The sequence below is a fragment of the Cetorhinus maximus genome, chromosome 6, assembly GCF_964194155.1.
Source record: "Cetorhinus maximus chromosome 6, sCetMax3.hap1.1, whole genome shotgun sequence".
Taxonomy (NCBI): domain Eukaryota; kingdom Metazoa; phylum Chordata; class Chondrichthyes; order Lamniformes; family Cetorhinidae; genus Cetorhinus; species Cetorhinus maximus.
In genome coordinates, this window is record NC_135884.1 from 34,715,426 (window position 1) to 34,738,282 (window position 22,857).

Below are 22,857 nucleotides of genomic sequence, written 5' to 3' on the forward strand. Positions count from 1 at the left end.
TTACCTGTTGCAGAATTCCCAGCCTCTGACCTGCTCTTGTAGCCACAGTATTTATGTGACAATCCTCATTCAGTTTTTGGTCAATAATAACCCCCCCAAGGCTGGGGTATTCGGTGATGGTAATTCTGTTGAATATCAAGGATAAATGATTGGATTCTTTCTTGTTGCAGCACACATGTTACTTGCCACTTTCAGTCCAAACCTCAGTGTTATCTAGTGTTGCTGCATGCAGACATGAACAGCTTCAGCATCTCAGGAGTTACGAATGGAACTGAACACAGTGCAATCATCAGTGAACATCCCAACTTCTGATCTTATGATGGAGGGAAGGAAAGTCATTAATGAAGCTAATTACCAACAATTACAAAAAACAACCATGACACGTACCTCACGTTCATTGTTTTTTCTCATCCTCACACATTTAGGGTGGGATTTTCTGGTCCCACCCACTGTGGGAATCATCACGGGTGGGACGGAAAATTTGACAGACCAGCAAAAGGTCTGTTGGCTTTGGGTGGGAATTTCCGGCCCCGCCCAGCACAGGACTGGAAAATCTCACCCTTAGTCTTACATTCACATCTCACAGTTTTCACACATTGCCAGCTATTCAATCGTGATAGGCACATCACCCAAACACATTGCATCACATTCAATGATACACTTCCCCTCTCTTACAGGAAAAGGTGGCACACAACTGGAGGCTGCAGTGCACCGGTGAGGAACAAACACAAGCTGTATGTCCTCATGGAGGAGATAGTGCTAAACATCACTGGAGCAGCCACAACTGAGGCTGTAGCTAGTGGCGGGGCTAAAAGGATCAAAGATGGTGGTATCCTCATACCTAATCCTCCTTCTCACATCCCACTTACCTCTCATCCCATGATCTCTTCTGATTTACAAGCTGTAGATGGTGTAAATATGCACCCCTCGCATTGCCTCCATGCCCTCACACAACTTCCCCCATGTGCCTCTCTCCTATCAGATACCCATGAAATGCCACCTGGCCAGGTATTGTTGCAGAAAGAAGAAGTGAAGATGAAGAAACATCATCTCTCGCTCTCACATTTGCAGCCATCAGCTCAGATATTAACTCTGCATGTACTTTAGAGGGAGCCTAGAGACTGGATCTGCATGTGATTAGATACTGGGCACAAGTGACCTGCAGTCAATGCAGGGGAAAGGGTAGCATAGGTACCAGCTCACCAAAGGGTAAGATCTCACAAGAGATCTGCTGCAGATCCCAATTGACTTGCTGGTACTATGATTGGTATTGGTTGAGAGGGTGGCAAGGAAGCAGATGTGCTGACAACCTGAGAGAGGATAACTGTGCCGCTCTCATTGCACCACTGCTACTCCCGTGGGACTGCAGCTCATCATTTCCACTGATCTTCTGGAGACCAAAATGCAGAAAAAGGGTGATCCTTGAAAATCACTTTCTATGTGGCTCAAAAATCTGTCTGTCCAAGGTGGAGCCCACAAGCTGCATGGCAGGCATTTGAGACTCTATCTAAACTGCAAAGACTATGAGTATTGATTCCTGTTTTGAGAGCTTGGGTGTAGTGTCCCTGGAGATGTTAACGCTCTCCGGTTAAACGGAAGACCACATAGGCTAGAAGTAGACAACAACAGCTTACATTTATATAGCACCTTTAACCTAGTAAAACATCCCAAAACACCTTAAAGGAGGGGTTTAGCAAAGAAAATCTGTCATGGAGCCTTGGAGGTATTAGGACAGATAACCAAAAGCTTGACCAAAGAGGTAGGTTGTAAGAAGCATCTGGAAAGAGGAAAGAGAGGTGAGGTTTAGGGAGAGAGTTCCAGAGTTTAGGCTTAGCCAGCTGAAAATCTGACAGCCATTGGTGAAGTGATTTGAATAGGAGATACGCAAGAAGCCAGAAATGGAGGAGTGCAGAGATCTCAGAGGGTTGTAGGGCTGAGGAGTTTACAGCAATAGGGAGGTGCGATTCCATCGAGGGATTGAAAATAAGAATGAGAATTTTAAAACTGAGGCATCTCCATACATTCAGCCACAGTGTTGAAACTCCTTGGGAGTCCTTCCAATACCTGTTTATATGAAGCAAACAGTTTTCTTCTCATTGCTCCTGAACTTCAGGGGCTCCTGAACTTCTTTCTCATCCGCTTTCTCCTCAGCAGAGCTGGGAGAGGACCTTGCCTTTCGAGAACCGCCTAATTTGTCCCTGCCACCAGTACCTGCTGCTCCTCCCAGGTTTTGGATGCTTTACCACATGCAGAGCTCTTTAACTCACTCTCTAATCAAGTCACATGAACAACATGAACAATAAAAAAACTAACATATGAAAAAGGAGCTTCAAAATAAGGCATTTCTAAACAATGTAAATACATTACTGTTTCCACTAGTGGGTGGGTTGGTAACCAGGGGACACAGATTTAACACAATTGGAAAAAGAACCAGAGGGAAGATGATGAGAATGTTTTATAAATGCAGCGGGTTGTTATCATCTGAAATGCATTGCCAGGATGGTGGAAGCAGGTTCATTGGTCACTTTTTAAAGTAACTTGTAAAGGGGAATTGAATGTATACTTGAAAATAAAATATTTACAAGAAGATGAGGAAGTGGGACTAATTGAATTGGTCTTTCAAAGACCTGGGACAGGTATGATGGGCCAAATGGCCTCCTTCTGTGCTGTAATATTCAATAATTTTATTACAATATACATTTAAAAATTCTGTTTTTCTTTACCCAAGAAATAAAATTTGACAATTCTGTACTTTCTATGTGTTTATGCTGACCATCAGAAACGTCCAAAATCACTTATTCCAGATTCTTGTCTGACTGATACTTTGTCAGTAATTTTCTGATGTTCCTTTTGTATGTCTCACCAAAATCCAATCCAATAGGAAGAGCAAGCAAGTGATCTGTACCTAAATGTATGCACAATGTACGGCTTAAGAAAGTACACAAGAACAGCCTGGGGTAACCGCTCCCTTTGATTTTCTTTCATTTCTATGGGAAGCAGCCTGCCTACTGTCTAAGCATCACCCTTTTGGGGATTTACTGATTGAGTAATTGTAGGCACAAACCAAATTCATACCTCTGTACCCAGCTGCAATGAACGGTGAAAGCATAATGCTTTCCAGATGTTATGCATAAAAAATGGTTTTGGCGTTTAAAACCTGAAAACTAACTTGAGGGTTAAAAACCGTAAAAATATACAGAACTATATTTTGATACTGTGAGAAATTAACTACAGTAGAGTACACTTTCAATAAATTTTACATAGCATCTTTAATATAAAAAAATCATAAGGTGCTTTATGTCAGGAAGATATAATAATTTTCATAATGTTATTGGAATTAATTGTAAAGTCGAGTAATAGTGGGGTCTGTGTTTGTGGGTCTGTGTTGGGGTGTGTGTGTGCATGACTTAATAGAATTAAAGGCAGTTGGTCTGAAGGCTTTGGTGTATCAGAAGATAAGCTAGGTTTGAAATGTTAAGTAGGTAAACATAGGTGTAAAGGGAACATTTACATTTTTAAATAAACCAGACTAGCTTGATTTCAAAAGAGGGGGTGAAATGTTTCACCTAATCAGGAGAAGTTAAGAAACAGTGTGTTTATTTTTCCCAAAATTACTGATAAAATTAGTACTATGATAGATTTTTATTATTAGGGAGGTAAAGTCCAAAGACATAGTGAAACAATGGGAATTTGCATTCAAAGGGGAAATATGTATAAAGGAGATGAGGTTGTGTGGAGGAAAGAAGGAGTTCTAAGATCTAACAAGTGTGAAAAGCCTTCAGCATCTAAGCCTCAAGCTGCTGTCTAAAGCAACTGAAGTTAAGAAAACTTACTTTGAATTCGACTATTTAGGGTGTCATGTTACTTTGCCTGGGTATTTAAAAAATATGTGTTTTTACTGTTGCCTTCACAGAGGTGTAACTGGGAGTTAGATTAATCAGGGGGGGATAATAGTTATCACAGTAGTCATTTGTAAACACTTCGTTATGGCACAGCCAATGGTAAGTACTGAGCTGCTCAAATCCCAAAGGGAAACTTGAAACAGCTGCCATAACTGTTTTGCAATTTGTATAAATTTCAAGATGCATGCCTTGAATTAAGTAGTAATAAGACCACTGACTCTTCTTGGTTTCTTACAAAACTAAATTAAACTTTTATTAATAGAAGAAATGATTTTAAGTACACACATAGGTCTACAAATTACTACTATGATAACTTCCAAATCCCCTAATTAATCTAACTCCCAGTTATACTTTCATTAAAGCAACAGTAAGACACATAGAGTTTAAAAAGACCCAGACAAAGAAACATGATATTCTGATTAATCCAATTCAAAGTGAGTTTTCTTAACTTCAGTTCTTTGTAGCGAGCAGCTTAAGGCTTAGATGCTGGAGGCTTTTCACACTTGTTAGATCTTAGAATGCCTACCCTTACACACAACTTACGCTCCTTTATACATATTTTCCCCTTTGAATGCAAATTCCCATTGTTTTACTATGGGCAGAATTTTTCCGTCGGCGAGTTGGGGGTGGGGCCTGCTCGCCGACACAAAAATGACACAGGATGATGTCGGGGGAAACGCCCGACGTCATCCCGCTCCATTTAAATATTCGGGAAGGCGGGTGGACAGCGAAATCAGCTGTCTGCCCGCCGACCTGTCAATGGCCAATTGAGGCCATTGACAAGGTAGTTAAACCAATTAAAGGCCCTGCCCGTCCAACCTTAAGGTTGGTGGGCAGGCCAGGAGCCCCAGCGGGCTTCTGAAAAAACACGAAACCTCATCCACTGGCGGGATGAGGTTTTACGTCTGTTTTAAAAAAGTTTAATAAATTTTCTGTGCTTTTTATTAACACGTCCCATCTTGTGTGACATTGTCACATGAGGGAGATGCGTTAATAATTTTTTTATTTTTCTATTTTTGAAGTTTATAAACATTTCACCAATCTCCCTAAGACAGCACTTAGTCTCAGGGAGATGTGTGCTCTTTCACGCACATGCGCGAAAGAGCGCACTCTGATAGTTGGGGAATCTCTCCCCCCACCCCCCGCACAGGAATAGCGCTTCCTGTTGGGCGACCCGCCCACTTAAAATAACGGCAGGGCCCCTTTCAGCGGTGGCGATCGGCTGCCCGCCTGCCGCCGAGCCGGTGGGGCCCGCCCGCCCATCAAGGGCAAAATTCTGCCCTATGTCTTTGGATTTTTACATCTCTAATAATAAAATCTAGCATAGTACCAATTTTACCAGTAATCTTTGGGAGACGTAAACACACTGTTTCTTAACTTCTCCTGGATAGGTGTAATATTTCACACCCTCTTTTGAATTCAAGCTAGTCTTGTTTATTTAAAATGCAAATGTTCCCTTTAACTCTTACATTCTAAAACTTCTCCCATGTTTACCTACTTAATATTTCAAACCTAGCTAATCTTCTGATACATTAAAGCCATCAGACCAGCTGCCTTTAATTCAATTAAGTCACAAACACACACACACACACACACACACAAACCCACAGGCATTACTCTACAATAAATTCCAATAACATTGTGAAAATTATTATATCTTCCTGATATCCGCACCTTATTAAAGAATTAACTGTCATAGTTTAAAAAGACGGCTTCATTTTCTGAACCCATCTTACGTTACCTCCTATACTTATTACACTTATTAATACATTAGCAGATGCGTGCATTAACATAACAATATATACAAAAATCATTCCAGTGCAGTGTCCAGGTTTTTAAATGTCCAATTTTCCTTTAAGCTTCAACTCTTGACAATGCATCTGCAATCAGATTTTCTTGTCCCGCTACATGTATAATCTGTAGATTAAATGGTTGCAGTAATAAACTCCATCTGAATAGGCTTGCACTTCTGTCTCAAAATTTGTCCAGAAACTTTAAAGGATTGTGGTCTGTATAAACAATTGTTTCTGACAAATTGTTTGCAACATAACTTTCAAAATGCTGCAATGCTAACACCAACCCCAAAGTGTTCTTTTCGATCGTTGAATATTTTCTCTGTTATACATTCAACTTCCATGAAAAATACCCTATTGGTTTTTCAATTCCAGTGTCATCTTCTTGTAACAGTGTGGCCCCAGTGCCTTTTTCACTTGCGTCAACGGCTAACTTAAATTGCTTGGCGTAATTGGGTACGGCCAAAACTGGTGTCATAGTTAATACAGTTTTCAAACTGTCAAATGCCTTCTGACACTCCTGTGTCCATTGAAACTTCTTGTTCTTTTTTAATAGCTCAGTCAATGGAGCAACCACACTACTAAAATCTGGTACAAATTTTCAATAAAACCCACTCATGCCCAGATATCTCAAAACTTCTCGTTTTACTGGAGGCATGGGGAAATCTACGATAGCCTTGACTTTCACATCTCTCGGAGCCACCTTACCTTGTCCAATGGAATGGCATAGATACGTAACTTGTGCTTTTGCAAATTCACTTTTAGCAAAGTTCACCACCAAATTAGCTTCCTGTAACCAAGTAAACAATTGTTCCAGATGTTGTAAATGCTCCTCCCATGTCTGACTGAAAACTATCAAGTCACCAATATAAACAGCACAATTGCTCAAACCTGCAATGACTTAGTCAGTTTTTGAAATGTTGCAGATGCATTTTTCATACCAAATGGCATGACCTTAAACTGATATCATCCATCTGGTGTCACAAGAGCCAATATCTCGTTTGCTTTCTCCGATACCGGCACTTGCCAATATCCTTTTAGCAAGTCAAGCTTTGTGATAAATTTTGATTGTCCCACTTTCTCAATACAATCTTACAACCATGGGAAAGGATATGAATTCGCCTTTGTCACTCCATTCACCTTTTGATAGTCCATGCACAGTCTTTGTGTTCATCCGGTTTTGGTACCAGCACAATAGGTGAACTCCAGTTACTGCAACTAGATTCAATTACATCATTTTGAAGCATGAATTTGATTTATTTCTGTACTTGTGATAACTTTGCCGGATTTAATCTATAAGGATGTTGCCTTAGCAAAGATGAAACTTCTACACATACATCATGTATAGCTAAATTTGTCCTCCACAACTTATTTCCACAAATAGATTTGTGTGACTACAATATTTCTCCAAATGACTGACACTTGCCTGGAAGGAAACTCAATATTACATTTAAATTTTCAAGTACCCCTCATTATCCACTTTGACTAGAGGAAAATCAATTTCAGGATCCTGCATTTCAACCTCTTTCTCAATATCTACTAACACAAGTACCTACTTTTGGTCCTCTTCCCTGTCAAAATACTTTATGAGCATATTTACATGACATACCCTCTGCTTCTTTCTTTTTTCTGCAGTATTTATTAAATAATTTACTTCACTCAGTTTCTTTTCAATCCTGTAAGGCCCATTAAACCTTGCGTTCAATGAGTCACCCAGTACTGGTAACAGAACTAGCATTTTTCCCCAGCAACAACACTATGAGCTGCAGCATTCCTGTCTGCCTTCACTTTCATCACTTGCTGTGATATCTTTAAATGTTCCCTAGCCAACTCACATGCTCTCTGAAATTTGATACATAATCCAGGAGAGTAATTTCTGAATTTTGACACATCAATTTCTCATGTATCAATTTCAGTGGTCCTCTCACCTCATGATCATAAACTAGTTCAAAGGGACTAAAACCAGTTGATGCATTAGGACCATCCCTAATAGCAAATAACAAGAATGGAATTCTCCAACCCAATCCTGTGAATAATCCTGACTATACACCCTCATCATAGTTTTGGAGTTTGATGTCATCGTTCTAAAGCCCCTTGTGACTCAGGATGATAAGCTGTTGACTTAAACTGTTTTATTCCCTAACTATTCATTACTTGCTTAAACAGTTGTGGCATGAAATTTGAACCCTGATCTGACTGTATTTCTTTAGGTAAACCATATCTTGTAAAAGATTTAGTCAACTCTTCCACAATTTTCTTTGTTGTAATATTCCTCAAAGGTATTGCTTCAGGAAACCTGTTAGACACATCCATTATCGTCAGTAAGTACTGTTTTCCACTTTAAGTCTTATCGAGGGGTCCTACACAATCAATCATGATCCTAGTAAAAGGTTCTTCAAATGCCGGAATGGGAATTAAAGGTGTAAGCTTAACCACTACAGCTGAGTTGTCCTCTGTGCTTTCCTGCTGAACAATGTTATCAAACACAGTGTCAGTTAATTGGACTTCCACACCTTCTTTCTGCCTTTGAACTTCCTGTTTTTCTTGTTTCAACCTATGAGCCTGTGATCTCATTATCACACAAGCTGGAAACAATCCAGGATGCTCTCTCTGCAACACTTCTGTTGAAAACACTTCTACAGTCTGCTCAACTACCATAGGCATCACCCACATCTGTGATCCAGCTATAACATTATCCAGAATAAACTGAGCCCCTGTAATGGGCAATATTCCCACTACTCCAACAACCACCTCACCTGCTTTCCACTTACTCTTTAAATTTACCTTCCCCAATGGAATGGGTTTAGCACCTCCATGAACCCCTCTTATTATCATCCGTTCCTGCAACACTCCCACTGAACAACAAATGTCACTATCCCACAACATTAACGATTGATTAACCCCTGTGTCTCTTAAAATTTTAACGTCTTTACCTACTCCACCCTGTACATATTGAAAAACTTTCCCATCACACACAAAATCTTTAAACATTTCTGCAACCTGCTCCTCAGAACTCTCTTGGATAAATTGTGAACACATTCCCACTTCTTTACCTATCACTGATTCTTCCTGTTTTACTTGTACACAAACCACTGGTTTCTCCTGTGCCTGAACCTCAGAACCCACAGTACTTTTACTTCCAGAACTTTTCTGTACCCCAATAATTCCAATAGATTTTCCCTGCAATTTCCAACATACTGACTTTGTGTGTCCACCTTTATTACAATGAAAACACCTCAATTTTCAAATGTCACTTCTACCCTCAGCACCTTTTTATTTTGAGAAAACAGTTCCTGGGAATTTCCACCTACTCCTCTTTCCTGACTACCCACCTTCCCACTTTCTATCCTTTTCAGATTTTAAAGGATGACGAAAGAAAGGTTTAGCTTTATGAACTAACTGATAATCAGCAGCTATCTCTGCTGCTTGTCTTGGCGCTTCAACCCTCTGTTCCTCCACATGAGTTCTCACTGCCGAAGGGAATGAAAGTTTAAATTCTTCCAAAAGAATTACCTCTCTAAGAGCTGCATATGTTATCTCTACATTTAATGCCCGTATCCACCGGTCAAAATTATCTCAAACTCAGTATAGGTTTGACCAGGCAGTTTTCTCATATTCCTAAGTTTCTGCCTATATGCCTCAGGAACCAACTCATATGCACTCAAAATAACCTTTTTTACCACATCATAGCTCACCGACATTTCTTCTGACAGTGAAGCATAAATCTCATGTGCTCAACCCACAAACCTGAATTTTAACAACAATGTCCAGTTTTCCTGTGGCCATTTCATCTGTTTAGTTATCTTCTCAAATGAAATAAAGAATGCTTCAACATCTCTTTCCTCAAAATTTGAAGAGCTTGTACAAATTTAAACATCTCCCCACTGGGTTCTGACCTGGAAGTAAGTCCTTCCTCACCTACTACCTTCTCCTTTTTAACTGCCTGCATTTTAAGCTGGAATTCTCTCTTTTTGTCTTTCCTCCTTTTCTAACCGCGCCATTGACTGAACTATTAAAAACGAACAAAGGAGTTTCAATGAACACAGGAGTGTCAGAGGCATTTGACAGTTTGAAAACTGAATTAACTACGGCACCAGTTTTGGCAGTACCCAATTATGCCAAGCAATTTAAGTTGACCTTTGATGCAAGCGATACAGGCATTGGGGCTGTACTGTTACAAAGCGATGACACAGGAATTGAAAAACCGATAAGATATTTTTCTCGGAAATTGAATTTACAACAGAGAAGATATTCAACGATCGAAAAGGAGACTTTGGGGGTGGTGTTTGCATTGCAGCATTTTGAAATTTATGTTGCAAACAATTTGTCAGAAACAATTGTTTATACAGACCACAATCCTTTCATGTTTCTGGACAAATTTCAAGACAGAAGTGCAAAGTTATTCAGATGGGGTTTATTACTGCAACAATTTAATCTACAGATTATACATGTGGCTGGATGAGAAAATCTGACTGCAGATGCATTGTCAAGGGTTTAAAGGGAAAATTGGACATTTCAAACCTGGACACTGGACTGGAATGATTTCTGTTGCTACCAAGGATTTGTATATATGTTGTTATGTTAATGCATGCATCTGGTAATGTAATTGTGTAATTAGTATAGGAGGTAATGTAAGTTGGGTTCAGAAAATGAAGCCGTCTTTTTAAATTATAACGGTTCATTTTTTAATAAGGAGGGGGATGTCAGGAAGATATAATCATTTTCATAATGTTTCATAATAATTTTCATATTGTAGAGTAATAGTGGGGTTTATGCCTATGGGTCTGTGTGTGTGTGTGTGACTTAATTGAATTAAAGGCAGCTAGTCTGAAGACTTGCGTATCAGAAGATAAGCTAGGTTTGAAACGTTAAGTAGGTAAACATGGGTGAAGTCTTAGACTATGAGGTGTAAAGGGAACATTTGCATTTTTAACTGAAGTTAAGAAAACGCACTTTGAATTCGACTGTTTAGGATATCATGTAACTTTGCTTGGGTCTTTTAAAAATAAGTGTTTTTGCTGTTGCCTTAACTGGGAGTTAGATTAATCAGGTGAGCTAGAAGTTATTATAGTAGTAATTTGTAAACCTATGTATGTGCTTAAAACCTTTTTTTATTTACTAATGGTTCAATTTAGATTTTTAAGAAACCTGTAAGACTTGGTGGCCTTCCTTTTACTGAATTCAAATCAAAGCCCGCATCTTGAAATAAGTACAAATTGCAAATAGTTGTGGCAGCTGCTTCAAGTTTCCCTCTGGGATTTGGGCAGCTTGGCATTTATCATCCACCTGCCAGAACACTTTACAACAGAAATAGTGTTCATCAAGAGAGGAGCATGAATGATTAAGGGCCAGAGAGGTAGTGGGGGGTTGGGGCGGTGGGGGGGGGTGGGGTGGGGTGGGTATTGAAAGCATATTCAGAGACAGAGATTTCATGCAGGCCTTTGAAGGAGGAGTTCACAGCAGTAAAGTGAGAAAAATTATGAAGAGAATTTTAGAGAGCAGATATAAGGGTCCTGATTTTAACTTCAGGTCAGTTTTGGATAGGTGAGAATAGTAAAAATCTCATTCACTGCTCCAGAAATTATGCTTATGGTATTTTAACTTTCAGCCCTATCAACTAACCTCCATTTGGTTCTAGGTGGGAAGTTGATAGGTTTGTCAACTGGACTACTGACCTGTAAAAATGACCGCAGGGCCTTATTTACGTTCTAAGGCAAGAGTAAAATAGTGCAGATACTGAAAATCTGAAATAAAAGCAGAAAATGCTGGAAATACTCAGCAGCTTTGGCAGCAGGTTGGTCACCCTTCATTTGAATGTCCTAGGACCCTGATTTCCAGTTAATGTAGCACCTGTCTGTTTCCTTCAGGTTTGTTTATCACCAGTACCAGTTCTCAGGTTTCCAGCGGGAACAGAAGACTAAGACTAAGTTAATTTGTGTTATTTTAATTGCTCAACTGCTCTATTCCTGCTTGGCTGGTTGGGTTAAAATTGGGGCCCATGTTTCTCATTTAACAGAATCTCAGCGGAGCGGTCACAATAGTCACGCAGTTACATAGATAGACTGGAGACTGTTAACCTTGGAGAAGAGCAGTCTGATTGGAGATTTGATAGAGGTATTTAAAATCATGATGAGTCTGGACATAGTAAATAGGGAAAAACTGTTCCCATTTGTGGAAGAATCGAGAATGATAGGGCGTAGATCTGAGGTAATTTGCAAAAGAAGCAATGGCAACATGTGGAAAACCTTTTTCACGTAGTGAGTGGTTAAGATCTGGAATGCGTTGCCTGAGAGTGTGGTGGAGGCAGGTTCAATTAGAGAATTCAAAAGGGAATTAGACTGTTATCTCAACTTAAATATATATTATTTGAGAATACAAAGGCTTAATCGATTATACAATGACATTTTTACTATTCAGAATCACAGAATTGTTATCTTAAAAGGTGGAATGTACAGGGTTACAGGAAGCAGGCAGGGGAATGGTGCCAGGTGAATTGCTCAATCGGAGAACTGGTACAGACATGACAGGCCAAATGGCCTCCTTCTGTGCTGTAACAATTCTGTGATTCTGGATAGTAAAAATGTCATTTTATAATTGATTAAGCCTTTGTATACTCAGATAATATATATTTAAAATGAGGTAAATGAGAGTGATGGAGGTATCCTGCAAATCCTTTATTCAGTGCTCTGTAAAATATCAGATGGCCATTATTTTCACTTAGGGAAGTGGGTGGTAAGGGGAGAGGAAAAAGGGAAGTGGGAGGGGAAGAGAATGATACCAACAGATAATTATTTTATAGTACTATCCAACCACAGATATTTTACAGGCATTCCATACCACGGATAATAACATTTTGACATTGAATTTAGGATCTTCACTGTTCTTAATTACATTATTTTTGATAAATGCCTAAGCTATTTTAAAACAGCATTCAAATTTTCACTGAATCAAAAGTTCTAGAAGTATTTGCTTGATATGTCAGCTCTGAGCCAAATTAAACTTTTCTAAAGAACGATCACATCATTATTTCCAGATTAAAGATAAATCACTGATTTTCACACTGGGCATGTGCCATGCTTTCATACCACTGATTTCACACAGCTCTGTTGCTTTTCTTCTCTCAGAGGGTCATGAATCTTTGGAATTCTCTACTCCGGACAGCTGTGGAGGCTGAGTCAATGAATATATTCAAGACTGAGATAGACCGATTCTTGAACGATAGGGGGTTCAAGGGTTATGGGGAACAGGCAGGAAAATGGAGTTGAGGCCAAGAGCAGAGCGACGATGATCTTATTAAATGGCAGAGCAGGCTCGTGGGGTTGTATGTCCTTACTCCTGCTCCTATTTCTGATGTTCTTATGTTGACAGCACTAAGTAATCATTGGGCCTCCATTGGTGTCAGTTTCAGAAACACCAAAATGTAGGTTAGACAAAGAAGTGGGGTCTGTTACAGTACACAAGGAGGTTACTTGGCCTAATATGCCAGCTTTCTGAAAGAACACTCAATTTTTAATCCCACTCCTTTGTACTTTCCCCATACAATTCTAAGAGCAGCTTTTATTCTTTTATGAATGAACTTTGAAATTTAGGATGAAGATAAAATGCTGGGTTGTGGATAAGTATCTGATGTTCGTAGTACTGATCCACATCCCTCAGATTTGAACCTGAGTTAACATTCTCAGCTAAGGAAGGGGTAAGGAGACTGCAGTGAGTGTAATGCCAGTAGATTGATGTTGGTGTGTGGCGGAAACAGCAGCCCTTCTCACTCCTGTTCACCGTCCAGTGACAGCTGCTGAAAATTGTTGTGAGGGCAGGACTGTGCCAGAATTGCTTGTGATAACCCATATAGCCGAGCAGCACTTACTGGCCAGGTTGATGGTCGCTATGACAACCATCTGCAGAGTCTGTCAGCGGTTGTTAAGAATGAATTATCGCTGTGATCGGAAGAAAATAGATGAAGTGCACACCGTAAATCCCGATGACATTTCGTTCTGGAATATCATCCTTACAAGACAGGAAACACAGTTCCTCTTGAGTTGCGATGTGATCCTCGATGATGAAACACAGCTCTGGCCTCGAGTACACTTCTCCCCCGCGTTACACTTTTAAAAAATGTACTTTTTAAACTTCAGTATAAATGTTAGCATGCGTTTCAAAAATGTTAACGTTAAAAGGATTAAAGGGGAAAACATACCATTCGACAGCCCAAAGTTTGTGAAAACAAATTATAATGGGACCCCAGTGCTGGGATACTGCTTTGTCCTCGATTGCTGGTATCCCAATTTGATAGTTGATATATATATATATTAAAAAAAAATCGTTAAAAGGATCTGTGGGATAAAGGCGTAAGTTTGGCGAACTCTACCAGCGACAGTAGTTCAGGTTGACCCGAAAATGATTTTGGCAACAATGGGTTTATTTTAACCAGGGAAAATAAGAGCAGGATTGAATCGTTTTGTTCATACTGCAGACATGCGGGCTCACATGCTTTACCTACATTTTCTTCTGAAGTGGGGTGGGGTGGGGAAATAAAAAGCATTGGCTAACACTTGTTCTCAATTCCCCCAACAGGGTGGCTACACACCGAAGCTGCAGGCTGTGAAATTCCCGGAAGTGGAGCGAGTTATAAAGGAGGTGGCAGTATGAGCACGCATGTGCAGAGGAGGGAGCCAGAGCAGTATTTCCAGCAGCAGCAACAAGGGGACAAAGACGCCGAGATGCCGGTGACCGAGAAGGATCTGGCAGACGACGCTCCGTGGAAGCGGATTCAGCAGAACACGTTCACGCGGTGGTGTAACGAGCACCTGAAATGTGTGAACAAGCGCATCCACAACCTGCAGAGCGACCTGGCGGACGGGCTGCGGCTCATCGCCCTGCTCGAGGTGCTGAGCCAGAAGAAAATGTACCGCAAGTATCACCAGAGACCCACCTTCAGACAAATGCAGCTGGAGAACGTGTCCGTGGCGCTCGAGTTCCTCGACAAGGAGAGTATCAGACTGGTGTCTATCGGTGAGTCCCCCTCCTCCTCCTCCCCCGTTATTCGAAGCGTTCGCGTTTTCTAAAGCCCTCCTTTCCGCACAGGATTAAAGTGCGCCCTAGTTTGTCTCTTGTTTAGACCAAAAGTTGGTCGTCAACCCCCTTGTTCGACAAGGGACGTCTCGGTTTTTCTGTTTGATTTTTGGGCAACTCACCTCCAGCTTCGTGAACTTGATCCTCCAAATAATTATCTCGTGAACCGTGGCAATTGTTTTATGTCTCCCCCAAAACCAGAGGATTTATAAATGAGAATTTAAAACTGGAGCAGTAAACTTGGCCACTTTCCCTCCGCTCTGCACATGTCCGCGGCTGATTGATTGATTGACTAATAAGTTTACTGGAGACTAACCTGGGTTAGTCCCATGTATTATTTATAAATGTTTGAAATAATCAGCTGCTAAGTTCAGTTGTTCCACATATTCTACTCTGACTTGTGTAAAATATTGATTTTTTTTTTCTGGTGGGGGAGGTCATAGCCTTTGACCGAGCTGAATTTTTTTCGAAGAGGAAGGTCCTACTTTAAACTCCGATATGTGAACAGGAAGTTTGAACAACTGTATTCTCTAAATTAAATATATATATTTTAAAAAGTATAGCTTCGAGATCCGGAATGATCTGGTTTACACTAACATTCTCCTCAGGTCTGCAGTCGTTTATTGGAATAGGGCGTGGCAGCTTCAGGTACAGACTGAGATTCCCGCAGCCACTCCTGTAGGTGGCCGAGTCACTCCCCTGTCCGCCTGATCCCATTTCCCAACGATCTCTCGCTGCTGAATGAATCTGTTTTGAGTCCTGATGATGCGAAATAACTGGAGGAATAAGCATTTGTTTTCTCCCCCCCCCCCCCCCCGCCCAATGTAGACTTTTGAGGTATATTAATCTTGGCGGTAAACAAATCTCAATACAGTTTGGGTGACACTGAGCAACTTTTAATTCAACAGATGATAAGCTGTTGAACTTTAGTCGTTTCACCACTTGCTGCCATTCCTTTTAGAACTTGCTTTTATCTGCCATTAAACATAAACCAAGCTTTGGTTGAATATTAGCTGGAGGGTGTGATCTGGAAAGCTGCTTTCTGGCAGTGAAATGAGTGACCCAAGTTTTTTTTTTATTCGCTGGCAATGATTGACCCATAACATTACTCAAGGACCTGTATATAAAATATTGATGCTCCAACCTGCCTGTGACTTTTGTTTTGGTCAGCTGTGTCCCATGTGGAAACTCATTAGAAACTGCAAAGCTGGGGTGTTGAGAAATCTTTGTTGAATTTTGATAGCCTGGGAAGAGTATGCAAACTCTCCAATGAGTTGTAATCTGTCTTTTAATACAGTTGCAAGTTGACTAAACCAAGGCTTTGGTCCTCTTGAGTGTGCAAAAGAGTGCTACTTGTGTCTGACCAACGAAGGCAATGCTGGGAACAACTGGTGTACTCTCTCAAATCTATTTATTTATAACCAAGCTCAACCATGTTGGTGCTGCAGAGTTACTGAGCTTGAGTGTAGCATTACAGAAAATTGACTTGGCTTTGAATTTAATTTAGGCATGTTACCTTGATTAACAGACCCCCCCCCCCCTCCCCAATAAGTGTTTTTCCCCCCCATTTCCTTACTCCTACCCCCCCCCCCTTGACGGATTCACTTGTTTATAAATAATTGATTAATGTGGATTCAAGTTCTTCTCTAGGTGAGATGCAGTGAGCAGCTCTCCATTGCATTGTTACTCATCATTACAATGTAAAACATGACTGACTACACTACCACCATTCTCTTGACCCATCATGAACAGACACAATTGAAGCGTGGTTCCACCAGATGTGAGACTTCACTAATAGTTGCAGGCCTCCTGAGGATATCATGGTTTGGGAGGGGGGTAGGGAAAGCAAATGCTTATTTCCCCCAGTTATTCCACAACAGATCTCAAAACAGATTCATTCAGCAGCGTATAAGATTGTATGAGAATGTTTTCATACCTGACCTCCCAAGCAGCAAGTTAATACAGCTGTAAACTAGACAACTGTTTCATCATTGATGCAAAAGCAAAGTCACTTTTTTTATTGTGCCAATTACTTTGGATGTCTCAAGTGTTGCCCTTTTGAGCTACCATTTAAACTAAATTAAAGAAAACAAGGAGCAAATTAAGAAGCAGCCCCTTAAACAGATACTGCAAAAAGAAAAACTTTTCTTAAAGGAAACTTACATCATCAAATGAAAATGTGATTTGAGGAGTCCATAAAGTACCCCAGTCCCTGTGGTGCCCACTGGGAGTCATCGCGTGCTCCCTCTCCAGGGACACCTGACCACAAACATATGTCTCAAGTTTTATACCCTTAGCTGGGCTTGCTCATCAATTGCTTAATTAGGATCCTTATGGAAGGGACTTGGTGTCCAAGGCATAAGTTGCAGATGCTTTTTACCGCCCATCCACCTTGCTGCTTAGATGTGGTGATCTCATGGGTTAGAGGAGGCCTCTGTTTTCATGGCTCTTGAGCTCTGAATCATAAAATAACTATTTGGACATGACACCCTTGTGCCCAAGCTTGATCTGCATTGGGATTTTGCTTTAAGGAAGAAATGTAAGATTTTTAGTTTTACTGACAACTTCTGAAACGTGATGAGATTACCAATCATTGGTAAATCCAGCCGGTTTTATCATCCAATTACTATATTGAGCTGTTGAAAGCTATAGTAACTGAATCTGGATGGGAAGGGGGTACCAAGCATCATATCCCTAATTTTTCAATTCATTTGTAACGAGTCTGCTAGACTATCACTGCAAACTGTTAATACTTCAGAAATGCATGATCATGCTCATGATGTGCTGGATGGCACTTGTGGGTGATGAGGACTTAAGCGCACCTCCAATACTATTGCAAATGTCTTTGCAACTGGAGCATATAACCTGGATAGAATCTATAGCTTCCAGTTTTTGCTATGAGCGACTAACCAAATTGAAAGCAAAGCAGAGGCTTTTCTCTGAATCTTGTGAAGCTCTGCAATTTTATTTTAGTTACTCCATGGGCCTCAAGTGGCATTAGCTCCAAGAACTACCATAACAGCCACACATTGGTTAATACTGCAGATTTTGGGCTGTCGGATTTCCCTACTTGTATGAGATGTCTATGATGTGAACTTTCTTTGCAGTTTGTAGCCTATTCTTTAAGGGTACTTTGTCACTAAAGCTTTGCTATTAAATAGCAATCGCTACTTATTCTTATAGCGTTTTCATGTTCTGAAAGCGCAACCACCACCACCGCCTGCATTGTGTAATAAAATTGTCCTCCCCCCTTGTCCTGTCAAGAATTATTCCTTGTTATGGTTATGTGATTACTGGAGACTAATAGCAACTGCTTAAGATAAATTATGTTCGTTTTTTGCCACTTGACCCAATGGCCCAGTTTCAGAATTCAAAGTAAATAATTTGATCAGAAGTTATGTGGTTACTTGAAGATGAGACTTTACAAGTTAAAACCTGCTGAATTCCTGTGCTGACTGAAAGTACACCAGTGCCTGTTCTGGTAGTTGTGGTATTAGTTGTGTGCTTACCAGCAGCCATTGAGTTTGATGGTGGATGTGATCATTAGTCATGTGATCAGTGAACTGGAAAAATCACTACTTTGTTCTTTTTGACCATCTCCCTTTTTGAATTAATAAATATAATGCAGCAATACAAACATTAAGACAATATTAAAGGACTGATGAAGCCCTGGGAGTAAGTAAATGCTAACGATATAGAAGATTCAAGTTCCATCTGATCCTTTTGATTGTGATTGTTATTTAGTGGTTTAAACAGCATCTGAAATGTTTAAAACTGATTTAAATAACAACCATTAAATTAGTTTTCTAGATTTTCAGCTAGCAGACAAGTTTTATGTACACGTTTGTAGGTAATGTCACTATTTACTGTTTGTGCATGTATACACAAGAATCAAGACTATAGCTAAGTCTCCTAACGTGCTGAAATATCTTGTATGTAAATAGGCCTGAATTTCTAACCTTTCCATGCTGGAAAAAGCTTGTTAACAGTAAATTACTGCCCACACTAAAGCACCTTCTTTTAATCTGTAGTGATTGGCAAGATTGTAACATGATATTCTGGGGTGGGGCAGGAAGTCCTGATCTGTTATCAGAATATTTTTTTCTGGACTGTTCAACTGATACCAGGTCATTGAATTATTTTAAATCAGTTTTAGGTGGAGGTATTCGAGGATACCCTAGTGATGAATCTTTACCATTCCCTAAAATCTGTTCTTGCACTGATTTGTGACTGAGACCATTAGCAGTAACATGTTCCCTATGGCATGGCATAATGCATTTCTCCTCCCACCCTGTCTTTAAATTTACCACACTTTAATTGTCAAATGTCTTTATTTACAGCTTTAACCTACAAAAGAATGCTTCAATGTTCAGTAACCTGCAAAAGGGAATTTTTTTTTTGAGTTTGTAATTTAGCTGACTGTCAACTTTATATATTTGCAATCTTCCGGCCATATCCTTGCACTAGGTCTCCTACCAAAAACCCTAATAGAGATCTTTTGAAGACTTTCTATGAACCAACTTACTGGTGGCTCAGTAGGCACGTTTTAGTTTTGTGTAAATCAAAGTAACTTATTGTTTTCTCAAATTCAGAGCAAATGTTTAAGTAAGCAAGAACTCCACTAATGGCACTTGTGTTCAGGTGAAAATGGATTAATTTTCCATCTTCCTCTGAGTAGAAACAGGATCTAAGGGAGTGTCTTAAATATCCTGCCCACCAACTATGGTGGGCAACCCCAGATCTTCAATAAATTTGGTCAAAATCACAAAAGCAATATACTGTGGATGCTGGAAATCTGAAATTAAAACAGAAAATGCTGGAAAAACTCCAAGTCTGGCAGCATTTGTGGAGAGAGAATTGACATTGGAGTCTAGTGTGATTCTTCTTTGGAACCATTTGGAAATTTGAAATCCTGGGTTGCTGCAGTGCCACCTTTAGTAAAGCTAACAAAGTGGCTATCACTGCATGGAAACAGCGTATTACAAGCACAGAAAATTTCATCAGAGATTTCTGTCACATCTTTACAGCCAGTGAAAGCATTCTGCGTATCCATGGTAATTTTATTTCTAAGTCCAATGAGCTGGTTACACACTGCTTCACTCAGGTTCCCCCCCCCTCCCCCCCCAGTCGATGAAGGCCAGCTGTAGTGTTGTTGTTCTCTCTCTCTCTTTTTCTCTTTCTCTTTCTCTCTCCCCCCCCCTCCCCCCCCCCCCCCCCCCCCCCCCCAAAAAAGTCATGCTAAACTATTTTGAGGCTCCCATGGTGATCTGCCTGACCTCAGCAGCTGCTGCAGAGGTTTCTGCATGTGGGTGCACAGGCTGTTTGAGCCACCTTGCCTGGTGCCCCCCTCAGATCCTGCCCCATGGCCAAATGAACTGGGAATAATGGCCCCAAGTTCAAGCATAGCCCCTGCACTCCTTCTGCATCAAGTGTCCTGTCAGTGCTTTTTTTGTCCATTAACAAAAATAGAACTTTGTTGATTTGCTTTGGTTCTGGAAGAATACAATGGGCCTTGCAGTAAGACTGGTACACACCTACTTTTACACTCTCCAGACCGAAGACTTGTATTCAATATTTCCCTCTACAGCCTCTCCCACCAGGAAGGGTGGGTTGTTGCAGCCCTGTGGGGTCAGCTCCTGGGTTTCTTGTGCCCTACTTCCTGCACCACGGCCAGGATTTTGTTTTTGAGTTCAGAGGGTATGTCTGCCAATTCTGGAACTGAAGTAGGACCTTCAGCCGAGCTGGAACCACACCATGAGCCTCAGCCATGCCTGCTGGAGGCTGGGGTCCTGGCTGAAGGAGGAGGCTTGTCCAGAGCCTTATTTTTATTTTCCCTTTATTCATTCATGGGATGTGGGCTTTGCTGGCTGGGCCAGCAGCTATTGCACATCCCTAGTTGCCCTTCAGAAGGTGGTGGTGAGCTGCCTTGAACTGCTGCAGTTCATGTGGTGTGGGTACACCCACAGTGCTGCCACAGGATCTAAAGTGCTGGATCGTAACAGGAGCAAAGGTGAAAGAGAATTTCAGTGACCTACTTGTGTTGGGAATGCATATTTTGCTCTAATCTCTGGTACTTTAGTTCATTTGAGTTTGTGATTTGTGCAGAAAAAGTGTCACTTCCACAGCATTAATGTAGTTTCATACTGCCACTTTGTTTTCCTTTTCCTTTTTTGGTGCAAGTAAAGTTATAGTACAATTTAAAGAAAAATGTTTGGGATTCGTTTGTCAAGGGAGGTAATGTAGGAGCACCAACTGATTTAAACTTATCTCTTGGAAGGAACAACTTTGTAACCTGGTTATTTTGGTGTTCACACTGACTGGTTTTACAACTGCAGTTGTTAACTAATGTCCCTTTAGGTATCATCCTTAATCTACTGCCAAGATAGTTTTTCTTAATTCCACTAGTTTCAAATTTAGTTGCTGCTTTTTTTAGTTTGTATGGGGTGCTGGGAGAGAATTTTCATCCTTGGTTCAAAAAAGTGGCAGAAATTAAAGCTGTTTACAATGCTGCATGATGCAAATATAGGTAACATTGAAATCTTGAGGTGTGAGTTGTGACAAATATCTGTAAATGATTTTCTTGGCTTCTTTTCAGGTTGAGGTAATAATGGAAGGGAGCACAGTTCACAAATTAGCTAATTGCTGGAAGCAGCCATTTGAGCAATGGCTTGCTGCTTGCCTCCAACTGTTAGTTGTTGACTACCTAGATGAAGGTAGTTTTATATCTGCCATTAAACGTTCTATGGAAATGTTTGCTTCTGTTGGGCTCTAGTTTATCTGGTTAATTTGGTGGGAGGGGACAAAAATGTTGAAAGGCTCTCCTGACTTGATTTCTACAAGTTGAAGTTGGAAGCTTCCAGGAAAACTTCTAGCTTAAGCAGAGGGATGAAATATTTGTGTTAACGCATGCACCTAACTGCTGGTTAGGTGACTAATAGTTATTTCTCATGGTTTTCTTATTCTGATTCATGTGTGACACATTCTCCCTGTTTGTACAAGATGAAGAATTTTGAAATGTTTATCACAAATTTTTATCTGCAGAAATTTGAACCTGTGATGATAGATCCTGCTTAACTTAGTGAGATCGTGGCTATATTGCATATAATGCTGTACACCAACATTCAGTTCAAACATAATGAAGGTGGAGTATACTTCATTTATGTGGTTCGCTACAGTTACATTGAAATTAATTAGCACCCTCTTTGTGACTCATTCCTGATGGAGACACTTGCTTTCATGGATTTCCCATGCTACCTGTGTGTGTGAGGCCTCTGCCCTATTTGGCGGCTAATGGATATTTTGGTGAGTACATCCTCTTGGGAGGAGTGGCATGGTTGAGATTTCTAACTTACTCCATGAACATAATCCTGTATCCTAGAGCAGAGCATTATCCTATTTTTTTCCCATTAACACTTTTTGGATTTGTATTAATCTTGAAGCATTCCTCAAACAGGAGGTTCATGCAGAAATTTATCACATATGTATAATAGTTCAAAGTTAATGAATACTGAACTTTAGGCTCATCTAGTGATACTCTTTCGAGTTATCAACAGTCACAGATTGCAACTCTTTCGAGAACAATCACAGTTCTTGGTTTTCCAGGAGTGGGACATGAACCCACAACCCTCTGATTCAAAGGCAAGGGTGCTATGAACTGAGCCACAGCTGACACCTCCTTCATCTAGTGATGTTGCGCTGACCAAGATTTAAATTTATCTGACTAATTTGGGGGTGGGGGTGTGTAATAAAGTGACCGTTGAAAGGTTCCCCTGACTTGATTTCTACAAGGTGAAGTTGGAAGCTTCCTGGAAAACGTTTTAATTTAAGCAGGGGGATAAAATATTTGCATTTAAAAGCATCCAACTGCTGGTTGGGTGACTTTAATGGAACAAGAAAACCATGGTAAACAACTGATTCATGTTTCAGGCCTAAAAGTTAATGAGTTTTCAACAAACGTCTAATCAGTTTTTTAAAAAAAAATTGCTTGTCCTCAATGTTGTTCTTGAAGGAGCTTCCTTGGGGCTTGCTGTTCAATGTTCTTATTGAGCACTGGGCATAATTGTTTCCTTTAGCAATAAGGTAGATGCTCTCTA

At 40.4% G+C, this 22,857-nt stretch overlaps 1 protein-coding gene across 5 annotated transcripts in view; it reads left to right on the plus strand.

The window, feature by feature from the left end:
• LOC144681709 (filamin-B-like) overlaps positions 1-22,857 on the plus strand; it is a 164,580-nt gene that overhangs the window by 35,068 nt on the left and 106,655 nt on the right. For all 5 annotated transcript variants that reach the window (XM_078543593.1, XM_078543597.1, XM_078543594.1 and 2 more), the window contains one exon: positions 14,267-14,704. In XM_078543593.1, the coding sequence (XP_078399719.1) occupies positions 14,267-14,704 (438 nt within the window). Of the gene's footprint in view, positions 1-14,266; positions 14,705-22,857 lie in introns of those variants that run through there.